This window comes from Molossus molossus, unplaced genomic scaffold (assembly GCF_014108415.1).
Source record: "Molossus molossus isolate mMolMol1 unplaced genomic scaffold, mMolMol1.p scaffold_m16_p_17, whole genome shotgun sequence".
In the NCBI taxonomy this organism is placed as follows: domain Eukaryota; kingdom Metazoa; phylum Chordata; class Mammalia; order Chiroptera; family Molossidae; genus Molossus; species Molossus molossus.
The window spans coordinates 32,953,649-32,973,782 of record NW_023425352.1 but is presented as its reverse complement, the minus strand read 5'-3'; the positions used below and the strand labels follow the sequence as shown (position 1 = coordinate 32,973,782).

Here is a 20,134-nt window from a genome sequence, read left to right as displayed (position 1 = left end):
ATGTTAAGATCACCCTGGCCTGTTTTACTCAGTGCTTAGAGCATCGGGCTGCAGACCAAAGGGTCTTGGGTTAGATTCCTGGTCAAGGGCACATACTTGGGTTACAGGTTCATCTCCACCTGGTCACGGTTGTGCAGAAGGCAACCAACCGATGTGTCTCTCTCACATTGCGGTTTCTCTCTCTCTCTCTTCCCTCCCTTCCACTCTACCTAAAAAAAGAAATCAATGGAAAAATATCTTCTGGTAAGGATTAACAACAACAAATGTTCAGATCACACAGGTAATAAGTGACTGAACTGAGATATGAACCAGAGTCTCTATTCAATGACACTTTATTTAACCTTTAAACCACTGTTTCTTAAAGGGTTCCAGTGGGGATTTATGAGTTAATTTCAGATGGCCTCTTAATTAGCTTTTATGTATTAGTGCATTTGTGCTTATTTCAACATGTACTAGAAAAAAATATACATATATCATTTGAAGAATTTCTATTCAGGCCAGTAATATGGTTTTTTATTGTGATAAAATACACATAAGATAAAATTTGCCATTTTAACTGATTTTGAGTATACAATTTTGCAGTATTTTGTACATGTGCAATGTTGTACATCCATCATCAGTATCTACTTCAAGAAAATTTTTATCACTCTGAGGGGAAACTCCATACCAATTAAGCAGTCACTCCCGCTCATCCTTTGACCCAGGTCCTGGCAACCATGAATCTGCTTTCTGTCTCTATGGCTTTGCCTAGTGTGGATATTTCATGTAAATGATAACATACAATATGTGGCCTTTTGTAAATGGTTCCTTTCAATTAACATGATGTCTTCAAGATTCATCCATGTTGTAGCATGTGTCAGAATGTCCTTCTTTTTAAAGGTTAAGTAATATTCCATTGCATGTATATAGGACATTTTGTTTTATCCATTCATTTATTGACGGACACTTGCTTTGCTTCCATCTTTTGGTTATTGTGAATAACACTGCTACGAGTACAAGTATACAGATATCTGTTCCAGTTCTTGCTTCCTCTTATTTTGGTTATGTACACAGAAGTAGAATTGCGGAATCATACGGTAATTGTATGCTTAATTTTTTCAGGAGTCACCACCATTCTCCACAGCTGCTGCCCCATTTTACATTCCACTATGAACAAGGGTTCTAATTTCTTCACATCCTTGCCAACACTTGTTATTTTCTGTTCTGTTTTGTTTTTTATAATAGTCATCCTAATGAATATGAAGTGGTATCTTGTTATGGTTTTGATTTGCATTTCACCCATGCTGATGTTGAGCATCTTTCCGTGTGCTTATTGGACATCTGTATATCTTCTTTGGAGAAACTATCTAGTCTAGTCCTTTTCCCATTCTGTAATCAGTTGTTTGGTTTTTTTTTGTTGTTATGTTGTGTCATTTATATAGTCTCCTTATTAATCCCTTATCAGATATATCATGTGCAAATGTATTTTTTCATTCTGTGAATTTTCTTTTCACTCTATTGATAGTGTCCTTTAGTGCACAAAACTTTGAAATGTTGATGACATACAACTTACCTATTTTTACTTTTGTTGTCTGTGCTTTTGATATCATATCCAAGAAATCATTGCCAAATACAATGTCAAGGAGCTTTTCCCCTATATTTTCTTCTAAGATGTTCATAGTGTTAGGTTGTACATTTAGGTCTTTGTTCCATTTTGAGTTCCTTTTGTGTGTGTGTATGCTGTAAAGTAAGGGTTCAATTTCATTCTTTTGCATGTGGATATCCAGTTTCCCAACACATTTGTTGAAACACTGATATTTCCCCATTAAATAGTCTTGGCACCTGTGTCAAAAATTATGTGACCATTGTTATAGATTGAATTGTGTTCCCCCACCTTCCAAGCCCATATTAGAAGTCCTGACCCCCAATGTGACTATATTTGGAAATAGGGCCTGTAAGAAAGGTTAAGTGAGGTCATAAGGGTGGATCCTTAGTCCAATAGGACTGGTGTCCTTGTAAGAAGAGGAAAAGCACTCTTTTTCTTTCTCCCTGAACCATGAAGGAAAGGCCATGTGCAGAGGCCAGAAAGAGACACCTTACCAGGAAAGGAATCAGTAGGCACCTTCATCTAGGACTTCCAGCCTCCAGAACTATGAAAAAGTAAATTTATTTTGTTTAAGCTACCTCATCTATGGTACATGGTAGCCCTCGCTGACTAATGCAACCATATATGTGAGGGTTTATTTCTGGGCTCTCTATTCTATTCCACTTGTATAAATGTCTGTCTTTATGCCAAGGCCACACTGTTTTGACTACTGTAGTTTTGTAGTAAGTTTTGAAATCAGAAAGTGTTACACCATCAACTTTGTTCTTTTTCAAGATTGTTTTAACTATATGAGATCCCTTAAGACTCCATATGAATTTTGAGATTAATTTTTTTATCCTGCAAAAAAAAAAAAAAACCTATTGAGATTTGCTATGAATTGCATTGAATCTATAGATTGCTTTGGGTGGTATTTACATCTTAACAATTTAGGTCTTCTAATTCATATATGCAAGATGCCTTTCCTTTTATTTGTGTCTTCTTTAATTTTCTCAGCAATGTTTTTTAGTGTATAAGTCTTTTGTCTCCTTGCAAAAGTTTATTTCTAAGTGTTTATTCTATTTGATGCTATTGTAAATAGAATTGCTTTCCTTTTTAGATTGTTCTTGCTAGTATATAGAAACAACTGATTTTTGCATACTACAATTTTGCTAAAATTGTTTATTAGTTCTAACAGTTTTTGTGTGTAATATTTAGGATTGTCTATATACAAGATCATATTGTTTTTGAACAGAGATATATTTTACTTCTTCTTTTCCAATTTAGATTTATTATACTTCTTTTTTTTTTTTTAACTAATTACTCTGGTTAGGACTTCCAGTACTATGTTGATTAGAAGGGATAAAAGCAAGCATTCTTGCCTTGTTTCTGATCTTACAGAAGTTTTCAGTCTCTCACCATTGAAAGTGATACTAGTTGTGGATTTTCAATATATGGCCTTTATTATGTTGAAGTAGTTTCCTTCTATTCTAGTTTTTTTAGTGTTTTTATCACGAAAAGGTGATGGATTTTGTCACATGCTTTCTCTACATCAATTGAGATGATGAGTGTGGTTATTCTTCTTTCATTCTGTTAATGTTCTATATTAAATTGATTGATTGTCATACATTGAACCATTCTTGCATTCCAGGAATGCAACCTACTTTGTCAGGGGGTATAATCCTTTTATTAATCTGTTAAATTCAGTGTGCCAGGATTTTGTTGAGAATTTTGCATCAATATTTATAAGAGAAATTGATCTGTAGTTTGAGTTTTTTCTTTTTGTCTTTGTTTGGCTTTGTTATCACAGTAATATTGGCCTCATGGACTTTGTAAGTTTGAAAGTATAGTGTTCTTCCCATTTAATATATTAGAGAGTTTAAGAATTGGTGTTACATGATCTCACTTATATACGGAATATAATGAACATAACAGTCTGAGGAATACAGTAGACCCAGACACATGGAAGTAGGGCACAGACTGACATCCCTCAGAAGAGGGGATGGGGGGTGGGGTGGTGGGAAGAGATAAACCACAGAACTTATATGCATGTATGCATGACCAATGGACATGGACAACTAAGCCGGGGACAGGGTGGAGGGGGGGTAGGGTGGGGGGTGCCAATGGGGTAAAAAGGTAAAATATCTGTAACAAAAAAATAAATAAAAATTCATAAAAAAAAAACAAAAAAAAACAATTGGTGTTAATTTTTATCTTATTTTATTTTTTTATGAGGAGTCTAACTCCTGATTTAAAATCTACATGTGATTTTTCAGACCTGACCATAGGAAACTACAGGGTTTTCCTCACAGGTCTCACAGGGGAAGGCTGCCTGTCACACACCAGATTTGGGGCACAGCCAATGAACTACTGCTGTCTCTGAAAGAATGATGGTCAATGACTTAGGCCCTTCTGGCTTATTATCTTCTTTCCTTAATTGCATTCCAGCCAAGGCACCTTAGTTCTTTAGTTTCTTCATTTGAAGCCTTGGGCAGAGGTCTTTTTAGGCACCTCTGCGGAGACCAACATATAGGGGAGAGAAGAGGAAAACTTGAAGACACTTTTTCCCGCTATGACTCAGTAGCCAGTACTTTTCCACCCTGACTCTTATGCTCACCCTTCCCTGGACTTGAGGGTCCATTAACTACCAGAAACATTTGTTCAGGGCTCTCAACCATGTCTGTGCTGATCTACCTAAACTTCAACTGGTGTGCCATTCTGTGAGGGAGAAATGAAATAGGAGAGTTGGCCTTTTCTCCAGTTTTGTACTCTAAGGTATATCAATGCGATAAAATTAAAGGCTTAACTCTCATTTCGGACTTGTTGCTTTGACTGGCTACTTGGACACCTGGCAGTTCAGCTATCTCTCTCTCCCAACTCAGCTGTGCTCCTGACACTTAAAATGTTTGGTGCAATTTATCAGGGAAGCCATCTGGTCCTGAGCTTTTCTCTGTTGTGAAAGATTTCATATATGCATATACCTGTGGTCTCTAGATCAGCATCTAATATTTTTATTGTTTGATTGTGGTTTTTTGTATTTAAGTAACTTAATTTGAATGAAAGGTGAGGGAGTTACTCATTGAGATGATATTCACCTTGGTTGCCTCTTTCCCATGGGAACCGTCGAGTGCCTAATGTGACCGAGACAGCAAGAAAATGTCCGGGCCACATTTTTACTCAGTAAAAGACAACTATTCCTTCCTTACTTGGACATGTAGAGTGTTTCCTTCCCCTCAGTTTCCTCTTCCCAGTGCAGTAGGCCTATCTGCCTTCACTGAGAGAAGTCTGCCACTCTTCAGTACCTCGTCCAAAGACTGGCTAACTCTATCCAATAGGACATGTCAGGTCAACGCATCCTTACATTCTCTGGTCCAACGTGACCATTCGAGACCTTGGTTAGGCCTGATTCTCTATTCTGGTAATGTCCTACAAGGGAGTAAGAGGAATTTTTCTTCCCCTTGGGAAACAAAATAAATGGCTTCACTTACAAGACTAAATAAAGAACTTGGGGGAAGAATCAACAGCCCCTTTCCTCACCCTACTTCACACACACACACACACACCTACCTTCTAGCAGAATTTCTCTTGATGCCATGTTAGTGATGGGTGTGGAGTAAACCATATTAATACTTGGCAAAAGACTTCTGCCTCCAGAAAGATGAAGTAGATATATATTTCCCTTTTCCCCTTGCTAAGTAAGTTACAAACCCTGCATGTGAGATATAAGAACACACTGAATGGTGAATAAAAGAAGACACACCAGCTAGGAAACTTGGAACTCAAGGAATGACACTGCAGTGAGTTTTATGGGCTTTCTCTTTTCTGTGTGTATCCCAGACTGAGTGCTGGAGAAGCCAGTAACCGAATAATGCCAAATGGCAGAGACAGAAAAATCTCATGAAAAGCCTGCTCCCTCCAGCCAAAGGACGAAGAAAGGGATAGCCTAGCAAGATAGAAAACTTATAAACAACAATCATTCTACTCCAGACTAATTCCACAGAAGCAAGCAAACAAAACCTGTAGCCCCATTCTGAACACTGCCAGCAAAGGCTGAGTGGGGAGCCTAGACGTCTACTCTTCCCAGGCTAGAGCTAGGCATCCAACTCTTTCCCTTCCCTGGCCTCCACCAAGGCAGCGCCAGAAGGCAAAGTGGAGTATAGACTTTCATCCCCACTGGGGTGGTAGCAAGGGTCCCTCTCTGCAACATCAGTGAAGGCCACAAAGGGATTCTGAACATCAACCCCTACCTGGTAGTAATGAGGTGCCCTCTCACTCTCCACGGAGGTGATATAAGAAAGGCCTAGGAAGTTCAGGCTTTTCACCACCACCCAGAGGCCTAGTGGAGTTCAGCATTTTCTACTCACCTTATTTCTCAACACCAGTTAAGGCCACGGGGGGAAGAGTAACAAGGCACACCTGCTCCTCCCAGCCAGGGCGGTACCAGCAGAGGCCCGGAGGGAGTCTGAACTGCCACCTGCATCCTGGAATAATTAGGAGCCCAGGCCTCCCATAAAGTATTAATAAAAGACATGTGTGTAAACAGGTTTCCACCTTGACCTGGCAGTGTGGAATGAGGTGTCCTCCCCTTTCCCCTAGCACAGTGGTATTAGAGGAGGCCTGCTAAAAGATTTAAATGTGACTCAGAGGTTCATAATATAACACCCAAATGTCCAGGTTTCAACTTACAATTGCTTGTGATACAAAGTACCAGGAAATCTCAATGTGAATGAGAAAGAATAATCAGACAACACTAAAATGGCACAGAGGTTAGTATTATCTAACAGGGATTTTAGACTCACGATCATACAAATGTGTTGGTGAGAAATTGTAGACACACCCAAAACAAGGGAAAATACAGAAAGTCTCAGAAAAGAAACAGAAGCTATAAAGGAGAACCAAATGGGAATTTTAGAACTGAAAAGTACAATAGCTAAAATGAAATTTCAATGATGGGCTCAACAGCAGACCTGAGAGGACAGAGGAAAGACTTTATGAACTTAAATATAGAATGCTAGAAACTGTCCCATCTGAAACAAATTTCAAGTAGCTGAGCAAACTCTAACAGAAGAAACCCAAAGAAATCCAACACATAGTCAAAATTCTGAAAACCAAAGACAAAGAAAAACAAGCATGAACTTATTAGAGAGAAAAGACACCTTACCTATAAAAGAAAAAGAAAAAAAAAACCCCACAATTCTAATAGCAGCTAATTTCTTGTTAGAAACCATTAAGTCTGGAAGAAAGAAGCCCAACATTTTTCAGGTGCTAAAGAAAAAGAACTTTCAACCCAGAATTCTATATCCAGCAAAAAAAATATTCTTCTGGAATGAAGAGAAAATCAATATATTCTTAGATGAGGGAAAATTAAGAATTTGTTACCAGCTCACCCAGCCTAAAGGAACAGGTAAAGAAAGTTCTCCCTAAGCAGAAAAGGAAATAAAAGGTCTATAAATCAGAAAGAAAAATAAAAGTGTCCCTATTTACAGATGCCATGGTCTGAAAAGACAATCCGAAGGCATCTATAAAACAACTCCTAGAACTAACAAGTGAATTCACCAAAGTTGTGGATATAAGACGGACATTTTTTAAAAAAAACGTTGCCCTGGCCGGTTTGGCTCAGCAGTTAGAGCGTCGGCCCATGGACCAGAGAGACCCGGGTTCGGTTCCCGCTAAGGGCATGTACCTCGGTTTCAGTTTGTCCCCAGCCCCATAGGGTTTTGTGGGTGGCAGCCAGTCAATGCGTCTCTCTCACATCAATGTTTCTCTCGCTCTTTCTCCCTCTCTCCTTCCCACTGTATCTGAAGATAAATGCAGAAATGTCCTCGGATAAAAAAAAAAAAGTTGTATATCTATATATCTATATACTAGCAATGAACTTTGGAAACTCAATTAAAAGTACTGTACAATATAATTTTAAATTGCTCAAAAAGCAATACTTCAGTGTACATTTAACATAACAAGTACAAGACCTGAGTGCCTAAAACTATAAAATGCTGATGCAAGAAATCAAAGAATATTTAAATAAACAGAGATATAGCATGTTTATGTATTAGAAGACTTAACATAGTAAAAATATCAATTCTCCCCTAATTGATATAAAAATCCATTGAGATTTTTCATAGATACAGACAATATTAATCTAAAATTTATATAGAAAAGCAAAGGAACTAGAATAACAATTTTGAAAAAGAATAAAGTGAGAGGAGTTGCCCTATCTAATTTTAAGACTGATTACATATAGTAAGCAAGATTTATGGTATTGGGGTGAAGGGATAAGCAGAGATCAGTGGAATAAGGAACACAGAAAGTCTTGCACAAGTACCGCCAACAGATTTTTGACAAAGGTGCAAAAGCAATTCAATGGAGGAAGAAGAATCTTTCAATAAATGGTGCTTGAGAAATTAGATATCCCCAGGTTAAAAAAAAAGCTACCCACCTAATCTTCATAATTTATGCAAAAATTAACTAAAAATGGATCATAAATTTAAATGCAAAATTATACAATTGTAGAAGAAATAATAGGAGAAATTTTTAGGAACTTGAGCTTTGTGAAGACTTCCTAGACATGATACCAAAAGCATGATCCATAAGAGAGAAAAAAAAAATCAATAAATTATACTTCATCAAAAGTAAAAACATTTACTAGTCAAAAGGCCTTATTAAAGAATAAAAAGACAAGCTACACACTGAGTACTTGAAAACCACAAACCTCACAAAAGATTAATATCTAGAATCTATAATGAATTCTCAACACATGTTCTAATTATTTATGGAATATCCTAAACAAAATAAACTGTCGATCAAAATAGATCCAGAGCCCTGGCTGGTTTACCTCAGCGGTTAGAGCGTTGGCCCATGGACCAAATAGTCTCAGGTTCAATTCCGGTCAAGGTCACACACCTTGGTTTTGGTTCAGTCCCAGCCCTGGTCAGGGTCATGTGGGAGGCAACCAGCTGATGTTTCTCTCTCTCTTCCCCCCTCCCTCCCACTCTATCTAAAGATAAATGGGAAAAAAATATCCTCAGGTGAGGATTAAAAAATCAATAAATTAAAAACAAAATAGATCCAGAGACATGGAAGCAGGGAACAGACTGACAAACATCAGAGGGAAGAGGGTGAGGGGGATGGGAAGAGATAAAGTGCCAGGAACCAGCCTGGACAGCAGAGTCCCTGAGTTCCAGCGGTGGGAATGAAGACAAAGACACAGATATGGGATCAGGAGGACTGTCCTCAGCAGGATCAGCCTCAATATGCTTTATTACATGCCTTTTATACCTTACAGCAAAAGTTTAGTGAGTAAGAAAGCAGGATCTTCTTGATATAATGCCCGGGGCTACAACAATGCTGTATAGAATTTGTTTGCCTTGAGGATAACAGGAGCACCCAGGCACACCCAGTCTGTTATCGCAGGGATTTCAAGGTACATTAGGTCACACTTAACCCTGAGCTGCACAAACACAATGCAGGCCTAATTCCTTGAGATTGTGGGAGAGGTCGAGTCTCTGACTCTAGACTTCCAGGCTCTGTGGACTCTGTCAGACATCCAACTGGCTCCCAACAATAAACCAAAAAACTTATAGGTATATACGCATAGCCAATATACACAGACAATATTTTGGGGAAAGCAGAAGAGGAGTGGGAACATGGAGGAGGGGGTCAATGATGGGGGCGGAGAAATCTTAAAACCCAACAATAAAAAACAATTCAATTAGAAAATAGGCAAAAAGCCCTAGCCGGTTTTCTCAGTGGTTTGAGTGTCGGCCTAAGGACCAGAGAGACCCTGGTTCTGTTCCTGCTAAGGGCATGTACCTCAGTTGCAGTTTGTCCCCGGCCTTGATTGGGGTAGTGCAGGTGGCAACCAGTCTATGTATCTGTCGCTCTCACATCGATGTTTCTCTCTCTCTTCCTCCCTCTCTCTCCCACTCTATCTAAAGATAAATGCAAAAATGTCATCAGGTGAGGATAAAAAAGAAAAAGATAAAGAAAATAGGCAAAAGATATGAAGAGATATTTCACCAAGGAGTATATGTGGATGCCAAATAAACACATGAAAACAAGTTCCACACCACTAGCCATTAGGGAAATGCAAAGACCACAATGAGAGCTTATAACACACCTATTAGAAGAGCTAAATTTTTATTTAATTTTTTTTCTCTATTGATTTTTAGAGAGAGAGGAAGGAAGAGGGAGAGAGAGATAGAAACATCCATGAGAGAGAACACTAATTGGCCGCCTTCTGCATGCTCCCCCCTGGGGATCGGGCCCACAACCTGGGCATGTGCCCTGCCGGAAGTCGAACCCATGACATCTTGATGCCCGAGTTGACACTCAACCAATGAACCTCCAGGCCGGGCTAAAATTTTTTTTTTAAAGTGAAAAAAACAAATGCTGATAAGGATCCAAAGAACTGGAACATTCATCCATTGCTAATAGGAACGTAAAGTGATATAACACTCTGGAAAATAGTTTAGCAGTTTCCTAAAAACATAAGCACACACCTATCATATGACTTAGCTATTGCACCCCTGGTCATTTATCCTTCAGAAGTGAAAATTTATTTTGTTTGTTTTTGTTTATACAGGCAAAAGCTTATATACAACTGTCCATAGCAGTTTATTTGTAATAGGCCCAAACTGGAAACAACTAAAGTGTCAATGATGAATGAAAAAAGCCAATCTCCAAAGGTCACATACTGTAGGATTCCATTTATGCGACACTCTTGAGATGACAAAATTATAGAGATAAAGAACAACTTAGTGGCTCTCAGAGGCTAGGGATTTCAGGGGAGGGAAGGAGGAGACATATGTGACTATAAAGAGATAGTATAGGGGGATCTTTGGGGTGGTGGGATAGTTCTGTATCTTGATTGAGGTGGTAGTTCCATGGATTTACTCATGTAATAAAGTGACATAGAACTATACACATATTTACCAATTCCAATCTCCTAATTTTGATATTGTACTATAGCTGTATAAGATATAATCATCGGGAGAAACTGGGTGAAGGGTACACTGACAGTGTGTACTACCTTTGCAACTTTCTGTGAATCTATAATTATTTCCAAATAGTAAGTGGAAAAAATAATTGGTCAAAATTATCTTTTTTTAGGTGGTCTTATTTGTTGCATAACCTGCAGACTAAGTCCTGAAGTTCTACATTTCTACCTGGGCTCTATCTAAATTATATTAATATGAAAATAGAAAACTCTTTTTTTTAAATTTTATTTATTGATTTGAGAGAGAGAGAGAAATATCAATTTGTTGTTCCAGTTCCACTTATTTATACATTCATTGTTGATTCTTATATGTGCCTTGACCAGAGATTGAACCAGCAACCTTGGAATACCAGGAAGATGCTCTAACCAACTGAGCTACCCAGCCAGGGTCAGGACTCTTATATAGCACACAATATGCTCTATGCTTTACATATATGACTTATTAATCCTCACCAAACCCATTGTCATAAGTATTATTATTCCCATTTCACAAATGGGATTCTGAAGCATAAAAAGATTACTTGGATAAAAAGTGCTGGAGCCAGCCTATGGAGGTAAGCAAATTATATTCAAACTTCATACAGTTGTTAGAAATACAATTGACCCTTGAACAATGAGGAAGGTAGGGATGCCAACCCCACCCCAATCCCCCATCCCTACACAGTCAAAAACTCTATAGTCAACCCTTGGCATCTGAGGATTCAACCCACCATAGATCAAAAACAGGAATATTTTTCATCCCCATTTGGGAATGCAAATATACAGTTTTCCCTCCACAACTGGTTGAATCCCTGCATGTGAAACCTCTGATAGGGAGGGGCAACTATATTGAAACAATTCCAGGTACAAGTAGATCCAGCCAGTTAAAACCCATGTTGCTCAAGGGTCAACTGTAGAGAAATTTAGAAAATCAAGGCAGGTATGTCCTTTTCAAGACTAAGCTATAGATATGAAGTATTTTATTTGGCTTCTTTCCATTATCTATTCCTCACCTAACAAAGAAAATCTGCTTGCCCTGGCCAGTTGGGCTCATTGGTTAGAGCATCGGCCCATGGACCAAAGAGTTGCGAGTTCAATTTTGGTCAAGGGCACGTACCTTGCTTTCAGTTCAGCCCCCAGCCCTGGTCAGGGTTGTGAGGGAAGCAACCAGTCCATGTGTCTCTATCCCATCAATGAATCTCTCTCTCTTCCTCCCTTCCTCCCACTCTATCTGAAGTGGGAAAATATCCTTGGGTAAAGATTTTAAAAAATCTGCTTTTGTTTCCATAGTAAAAATGCTGATGAAGATCAGATCAAAGCTAGGCTGGAGCAATTGAGATGTCACTTTACATGGAAGTTGCTGATTGAAGACACTGAACTGCCTGATTTAGAAAACAGGGTCTTCGATGAGATTGATTTCCTAGACACAAAATTCAATGTGGGAATACACAACCTACTGGCCTATGTGAAACACCTGAAAGGTCAGAATAAGGAAGCCCTGGAGTGTTTGAAAGAAGCTGAAGACTTAATCCAGACAGAACACGCCGACCAGTCAGATGTGAGCAGTTTGGTCAACTGGGGCAACTATGCCTGGCTGTACTACCACATGGGCAGACTGCCAGACGCCCAGATTTACCTGGACAAGGTGGAGGCCACTTGCAAGAAGTTTGCCAGTCCCTCCTGCTACACAATGGAGAGTCCAGAGATGGACAGTGAGGAAGGATGGGCCTTGCTGAAATGTGGAGGAAAGAATTATGAACGGGCTAAAGCCTGCTTTGAGAAGGCTCTGGAAGTGGACCCTGAAAACCCTGAATTCAACACTGGCTATGCAATTGTTATGTATCGTCTGGATGGCTTTACCAAAACATCACAGATCGATGAGGCATATTGTCTGCAGCCCCTAGAACGGGCCGTCAGGCTAAATCCAGAAGATGCATATATTAAGGCTCTCCTTGCCTTGAAGCTGCAGGATTTCAATCGAGAAGCTGAGGGAGAAAAGTACATTGAAAAAGCACTGACCGACACATCTTCACAGACCTATGTCTTACGATATGCGGCCAAGTTTTATCGAAGAAAAGGTTCTATAGAAAAAGCTCTTCAGCTCTTAAAAACCGCTTTGCGGGCAACACCCTCCTCTGCCTTCTTGCATCACCAGATAGGGCTTTGCTATAGAGCAAAAGTTATTCAAATGAAGAAAACGGCAAATTGGCAGCCTAGAGGACAGGACAGAGAAAACATCAACAAAACAACCAGATTAGCCATATCTCATTTTGAATTTGCTCTGGAACAAAAGCCAACATTTGACATTGCTTATATACACCTAGCAGATATGTACATAGAAGCAGGCGACTACGCAAAAACTGATGATCTTTATCAAAAAGTGTTCCGCATGACACCACTTGAAGATGAAAAACTGCAAGAGTTATATCTCCACCACGGTCGATATCAGGAATTTCAAAGGAAATCTGAAGTCAGTGCAATGATCTATTATTTGAAAGCAATAAAAATTGAAAAGCCAACAGTAGTAAGAGATAGAAGTATCACTAGTTTGGAGAAATTAATTTTAAAGAAACATCGAAGAAATGCAGAGGACATAGAAAGCTTGAGCATCCTTGGGTTCATCTACAAACTGAAAGGAGAAATGAACAAAGCCCTGGAGTGTTATGAGCAGGCCCTGAGGCTGGCTAATGAGTGAGAAGTGTGTGGGACATGTCCCTTAGGTGCTGAAATATGGCCCACTTTCACATTTCATTTGATTTTATGTTAATGTGTACTAATCATCGTTTCTGCTTGCTGCTTTCAGAAACATGTAATTTTTGAACAATTACTCAAAACTGATAAAATACTACCTGTATTCAGAAAATGAAACAGATTACACATGTCTCTGTGTAAGAAAGAGATGTACCTTTTCTCTGTGAATGCTATATAGTAGAAAACATTTTGTTAAGTAGATTTGCAACAAATAAAACACTGTACTTACATAAAGTAAAATGAATCATTCATTTGATCAACACATAGTTTTCAGTGCTAGATACCAAATATATTATGGTGATGTAAGGAAAATCCTTTTTCTCTACCCCTCTTAGGTTTCTTGACTGGGGCCTCATAAATTAGACTAAGAAAAGACAGAATAACAAGAGAAAAACAAACAAAAGTTCATTAAGATGTGCATTTCACATACTGGTGGCAATATCCAGTGAGGAGTACTCACCATTAAAGGGGTGGTTAGATCTTGGGCTTATATAACATCTTAACAAAAAAACAATGAATTTTCAGAGAAGTGATAAGACAAAGAAAAAGAACTTTTGAGTTTCTAGGGTGCCGAATTGTAGGAAGGGGAAAACTACTGGAAGACAGCTGCTAGTTAGTAAGGTTTGTTATGTAGATGCCTTTGGTAGTGACTGGGCTAAGTGAGTTGTTGCAGGTGATTCACTTGTCTTTCCTGGCAGGGGAGGTGGGACACCTTCATGGATTTATGTGCTACTTTTACACAGATGGGTGATGGGAGAGAGCTTTTTTATATCTGCTTCTCAACTGCCTTCAGCTCAAAATTATGTGGCATCTTGGGGGTGGCATATTCTACTCCTTCAGTGAAAAAGAAAAAACAAAGAACCAGACATTTTGCCCAAACCTCATATAGTTTACAGTCTAGTGAGAGAGACAGACAGTAAAACAATGACACAATCAATCAAAGGTCAGGTTTCTTCATGAAGATACTTGAAATTTAATTTCTTGTCAGCTGTTCCAAATAGTTTCTCTTGATTTCTGCTAGTTTGTTTGAAACATTATTTATTCGGTCAATTGCTGCTATTTATATAATTAGATCAAGAAATATGAAACAGCCCAGCTGGTGTGGCTCAGTGAATTGAGCATCCTCCCATGCACCAAGAGGTCAGGTGTTCCATTCCCAGTCAGGGCACATGCCCGGACTGTGGGTTAAGTCCCCAGTAGGGGGCGTGCAGGAGGCAGCCAATAGAAGTTTCTCTCACATCAATGCTTCTCTCTCCCTCTCCTTTCCTCTCTTTAAAAGTCAATAAAAAATATTTTAAAAAAGAAAGAAATATGAAATATGCTAAATGATCTGTAAGATCACTTGTGGCAATCACCGTTGATTATGACATTTTATTGAAAGGTAATCTACAACAAATAATATTTTTAAAAGGAAAAAATAAGAAAGCAATGTCATTTTTTTTTATTGCTGTATATGTTTTAGGGGAGAATATATTAATTTCCTATTGTGCACTGTAAAAAAATTACCACAAACTTACTGGCTTAAAAATACACAGATTTGTTATTTGAAAGTTCTGTATGTCAGAAGTCTGAAATGGGTTTCATTGGACTGAAATTAGTTGTTGGTACAGCCATACTTCCTCCAGAGAAAATCTTTGGGGAAAATCCTTTTGTATATTAACCAGCTTCTAGGTTCCCTTCACTTCTTGGTGGGAACTCCTAAATCCATGAGAATACAAGTCCACAAGGAATATTGGGCTGGGCTTTGAATTGCTATTGAAATTTTATAGGAATTAGAGTGAGTAAAATTTCTGTCAGTGAGGGGAGGCATCAGACTTATACAGAAGCAATCTTTCGTACTTTCTTATCACTAAAACTAGAGATGTATTAGATTTCACAAAATACCTTACTGTTGTGATAGCCTGGTTATTAATTAACAGGAAAGGAGCAAAGGGAAGGCCAGATAATACAGGCATGCCATTTGTACAGTTTTGCCAGGAAGCTGCAGTTTAACACTCTCCAGGACTATTCCCCACAGATCCACGGGGGAAGGGACTGGAGGGACAGAGGCAGTTTAGAAGCATGCCCAGTAAGGTCTGGGTGATGAGAGAAGATGCTTGCCTGTCAATCACAACTGGGAACGAATCATTGGCCAGAATAGTCATGGCCACTGCAAGCAAGGGAAGATTTGATGTTTAAACCGCTAAACAAAGGGAGTTCTCTCTCTTGCACTCTTACTGCTGCACCTGACTCCTGACTTGTGGGGCTGTCCCACTCCTCCACTTGCCCATGTGTCCCACAGCCATGTGGACCCCCCACACAATGGACCAATAGACTGTGACACTGCTGGACTCAACTCCACCATGGAATGGAAACTCTGGACACTGGCCCTACTTCTGGCTCTGCTGAATCCACAGCTGCATATTTTCCAGGACTGGTTTAAGGAAAATGGGACTTTGCAAACCAAGGAATGTAACTTTACACAAATAAAGCTTTTTACCATATCTCATTCTCCCATAGGGGCCTCCAGAAATGCTTATTCCAGCAGCGTTCTAAGAAACCCATTCCCACTAACAACAGAGAAAGGCAATCCACGCAGTTCTCTGAAAACACTGAGTTTGGGAGAGAGGGAGGCTGTGTGGTGCTAAGATAAATCTAACCACTGCCAACTCTCCCAGAGTCAGAAACATTAAAACTAAATAATTGTTGGATTGGTTGATTCTCCATTAGGTAACTCTTCCCAGGAATTGCTATGCATCATTTGCACCCAGAAAGGAGAGCTCATTAATACACTATAAGTCTCTGGATTATGTAATGTGTTCCTGTGATATGTGTTTGATAATCTCCAGAGAACAGGGTTCGTTAGTGTGGTTTTTTTTTTTTAACTTTTTTTTTTTTTCTTTACTGATTTGAGAGATAGAGGAAGGAAGAGGGAGAGAGATAGAAACGTCGATGACAGAAAGTATAGATTGGCCACCTCCTGCATGCTTGCCACTGGGGATCAAACCCACAACCTGGGCATATGTCCTGACTGGGAATCGAACCGGCAACCTCTTGGTGCATGGGTCGACGTTCAACCACTGAGCCACACCAGCCGGACATCATTAGTGTGTTTTATGACCTAATACCATCTCTGTGTTCCATCCTTCCCAGCTCTGAAAGAGCTCAGTAAAATTAAAGTGTGGGATAGCTTGAATGCTTGCAGAGAGAAACAATAAGCAGCAAATCCAGAAAAATAGATATTCTCTGGTATAGAAAATACTATTACTGAGCTTATACATGAAGATCTCCAGGAATTGCCAAGAGGTCTCTTTAAATGGATAATTGAATTTCAGGAGTTTGTTACCCTCACATAACTAACTGACAGGACTGCAGTTATCCTTATTTAGAGATCCTGCCACTCAAGATTTCTCAAAGTGCCCAGGGATCCGTCCAAGTTAACAGCTTCTGCCATTTACTACTGTGATAGGTATCCTAGCCCAGGTCTTTCCTAATTGCTATCTACATTGCAGGCTACAGCTCCTTGGGGATCACCCTGGCCACCAATATCTCCATTGTCATGGTGCTGCTAGAGGTGAAACTGTATTGGGACTAAGGACCGAATCTACCCTATATCTTGCTCCACCTTGAATTAGCCACCTTCAGTGTGTGTCCACAGCTCTGCATCTTGTCCCCAGCCAGACCAAATGTGACACAGACACCTCCACTCTGGAGTCCCATGCTCAAGGGAGTATGCCTTCCATTACATTCCCCTTGATGTCCATTCTTTCACCCTGGCCTCTTCCTGAATTCTAACACTGAATTAATCTGTATTCAACTTTTTCTCTCCTACCTAAGTTCACCTCCTAGCTCTTGCAGGCTGTGCTGTGAAAACTAATTTTTAAAACAATTAGGAGTAGCCCTGGCCAGTTTGGCTCAGCGGTTAGAGCGTCCGCCTGCGGTCCGGAGAGACCCGGGTTCGGTTCCCGCTAAGGGCATGTACCTCGGTTGCAGTTTGTCCCCGGCCCTGGTTGGTCGTGCGGGTGGCAGCCACTCGATGTGTCCCTTTCACATCGATGTTTCCCTCTCTCTCTCTTCCTCTCTCTCCCTCCCACTCTGTACAAAAAATGGAAAAATGTCCTCGGGTGAGGATAAAAAAAAAATAAAAAAATAAAAAAATAAAATAAAACAATTAGGAGTATATATGAGGGCATTATATGTAGCAATGTTTTTCAGCTGAGGTGGAGGGAAGGGAAGAGGGAAGAGGAGGATTCTGTTCTCAGGGCAAAAGGAAGTTGCCTTTAGCCAACATCTGGAGACAATGTTAGTTTTCACAACTGCAGGGCTCTACTGACATCTAGTGGGTATATGCAAAGATGCTGGGTAAACATCCTGCAATGCACAGGACAGCTTCCCACAGCAAAGAATTATCCAGCCTAAATGTCAATAGTACCAAGGCTGAGAAACTCTGACTTACATCTATTTTCCGGAAGAGCCATTAAAAATGAGTGTTTATTCTGAAACTTGAGGAATACCTACTTATTACTTAAGTTTCAGTTTCCCAAGTAGATTTTAGATCAATTGACATGTTTGACCCTTTATTTCCCTTTTTCTCCTGTTGCTGTGTTTTACATGTTCATAAGAAGAAATTCAAAGGACAATACACTATTGATTTTCCCAAGAATCCACCCGATCCAATAGTCTGAAAAAACAATTGCTACTTAAATCCAATCTAGTAATGTCAGCATGTTCAACATCCACTCAATAGCCAGGACATTCTTCTCAATCCTGAAAATGTATATTCCTTTAAAATGTTTATAGATGGCTTTGTCTTTCTGAATTTGAATTTCTAAAACATATAATAGATAACCAGGTTTTCTTCCTTTGATTTTTACCACTGATTGCTTGCTATTCATTTAAACCTCAATAAGCAGAGACTATCTCTTGGACCAGATACAGCTGAGAGAAAGAAAAGGAAAGAAGTAGGAACAAGAAAGTAAAAGTATGGTCAAGGCACTGGAAATTTTTTCAAACAGTAGAGCTCTATTAAGCTTTACTACATCCTTGGTAAGAAGAAAATTTTAAGTTTATTTTTCTACTGAAACCGTTCAGTACCTTTCCAAAATGTGGTTTCCTACTTAACATAAATATGACAATAGCCTACAAGCCACCACCACACCCATTACCTCTCTGATCTCATGTCTTACAACTTTTCCCTGCTCTCTCCACTCCAACCACACTATCAGGCCAGCCAACTCTGCTCCTACCTCCAGGCCTGTATGCTTACTGTTTCCCCTGCTTGGAGCCCTCTTCCCTAACCGAGTATCCCACTCATTCACTACTCTTTCGCTCAATTGCCACTTTCGGTACCTTCCCTCACCCACATATCTGTAAAGCAAAATACCCTGAACTCCAACACTCCGTTTTGTTGTTGTTTTTTTGCCATAGAACCATCTACATATGTTTTATTTGTTCTTTATCTTCATCTCACGCACTAGAAACTAACTCCACAAAGGTAGATCCCTTATCTGTTTCATTCAATGCTCTTATCAACAGTGTCTGCTGTGGCTCTTAGCAGTTCAATAAAATTTATTAAATGAATGAATGCATGATTGAAGTCAAAGGGAACAAAACTTTTAGTGTATGGATATTTGGCCCTTTTGGCTTAGATTGGCAATGCCACCCCCACCTTTACTGGGAACTTATTACAGGAAGCACTGTTAGCAAGAGCAGGGAAGGCAAATACTATACAATTGTGAGTAGGGGTGTATAAACCTCTCTACAAAGCTATTCGGCAGTACCTACCAAAATTTAAAGTACATGTACATTTTGACCCAAAAATGTATCTAAGTTTACTCAATGGAAATAATGGCACAGAGGCACACACATCATTGCAATGTTATTTCTTGAATCAAGACAGGTTCTCCAGTTGCAGATCAGGATGCACAAAGCTGGAAAGAATATCACTGCCCCCTCACAACAAAAATAGCACTTAACATTATCCTGTGATTTTATTATTTTTGAAAAGGCTAATCTAGTGTCACGGGGACTCAGGGAGACTAAGGTCCAGAGGCACAGCTGCAAATTCAACTCTAAACGAACGACCCTGAGCTCCGCAAACGTCTCCCCTAAATCCGCCCCTGGGACAGGGAGGGATTGGAAGGTAAGGGGTCCCTACTCATCCCTTCCAGAAGTTTCCTTTTCGTGGAGCTGGACTCCGCCTGGTCGGGGATCAGATTCACCTTCTGGTGTTCTCCTCTCGCTCGGGTCCTGCCTTTAACAAAGACAAACGCCCTGGCACCGACCTAGCGCTGCGGACGCCACGCGGGAGGCGCGCGCCCGTCGCCGCACCCACGCGCACGCGCACGCGCCCCGCCGCGCAGCAGAGCAGCATCCCGGTCCCGAGCCGAAAGCCCGAGGGGACCTCCGCCTGCCAGGACGACCCGCAGAGCCCGGCCACCATGAGGTAAAGGCTGTCCCGCTTCTCCGCCCGCACTCCGCCTAGGCCTTTGTTTCAAACCGGCGTTTTCTTTTATTCCGTTTCCAGCGCAGCGCTGCGGCCCGGGAAGAGGCCGAGCCCCCCGCCCCCTCCCGCGCCCCCGGGAGCCCTGTCCAGGTCCCGGGCCTGAAATCGGGCCTCTCGGGGAGGGTGTCCGAACCCACCCTTCTCCGGAGTCCCCATCCTCCGAGGCTTCTGCGGTCGGGACTGTCGGCCGAGTGTCCAGGCGCCGCGCCCGGAGGCTTGTCCTCCCGCTGCGGCTCTTCTGCGGAGGCGGCGGCCGAGCGTGGTGGCCGAGGGCGCTCCGGCGGGGCCTCTACGTGGCACGGGCCTCCGCAGGCCGATCGCCGTCCTCCCTCCCCCGGCCTGCAGCTGCCCTTCCCTCCCGTCG

General features: G+C 40.6%; 2 protein-coding genes across 5 annotated transcripts in view; both read left to right on the top strand.

Moving 5' to 3' along the window:
- Window positions 1–14,460, top strand: part of LOC118632739 (interferon-induced protein with tetratricopeptide repeats 1-like) — a 41,714-nt gene extending 27,254 nt beyond the window's left edge. The window contains exon 2 of one of the 2 annotated variants that reach the window (XM_036265955.1): window positions 11,826–14,460. In XM_036265955.1, coding sequence (XP_036121848.1) covers window positions 11,826–13,230 — 1,405 coding nt within the window. In that variant the 3' untranslated portion in view covers window positions 13,231–14,460. The remainder of the gene's footprint in view (window positions 1–11,825) is intronic. The other variant, XM_036265954.1, reaches the window with a different exon arrangement.
- Window positions 1–20,134, top strand: part of LOC118632737 (interferon-induced protein with tetratricopeptide repeats 5) — a 57,862-nt gene that overhangs the window by 27,253 nt on the left and 10,475 nt on the right. The window contains exon 1 of one of the 3 annotated variants that reach the window (XM_036265951.1): window positions 19,646–19,710. The exons of the other annotated variants lie outside the window; for them this stretch is intronic. Coding sequence (XP_036121844.1) covers window positions 19,706–19,710 — 5 coding nt within the window. The 5' untranslated portion in view covers window positions 19,646–19,705. Of the gene's footprint in view, window positions 1–19,645; window positions 19,711–20,134 lie in introns of those variants that run through there. 3 annotated transcript variants of the gene reach the window in all.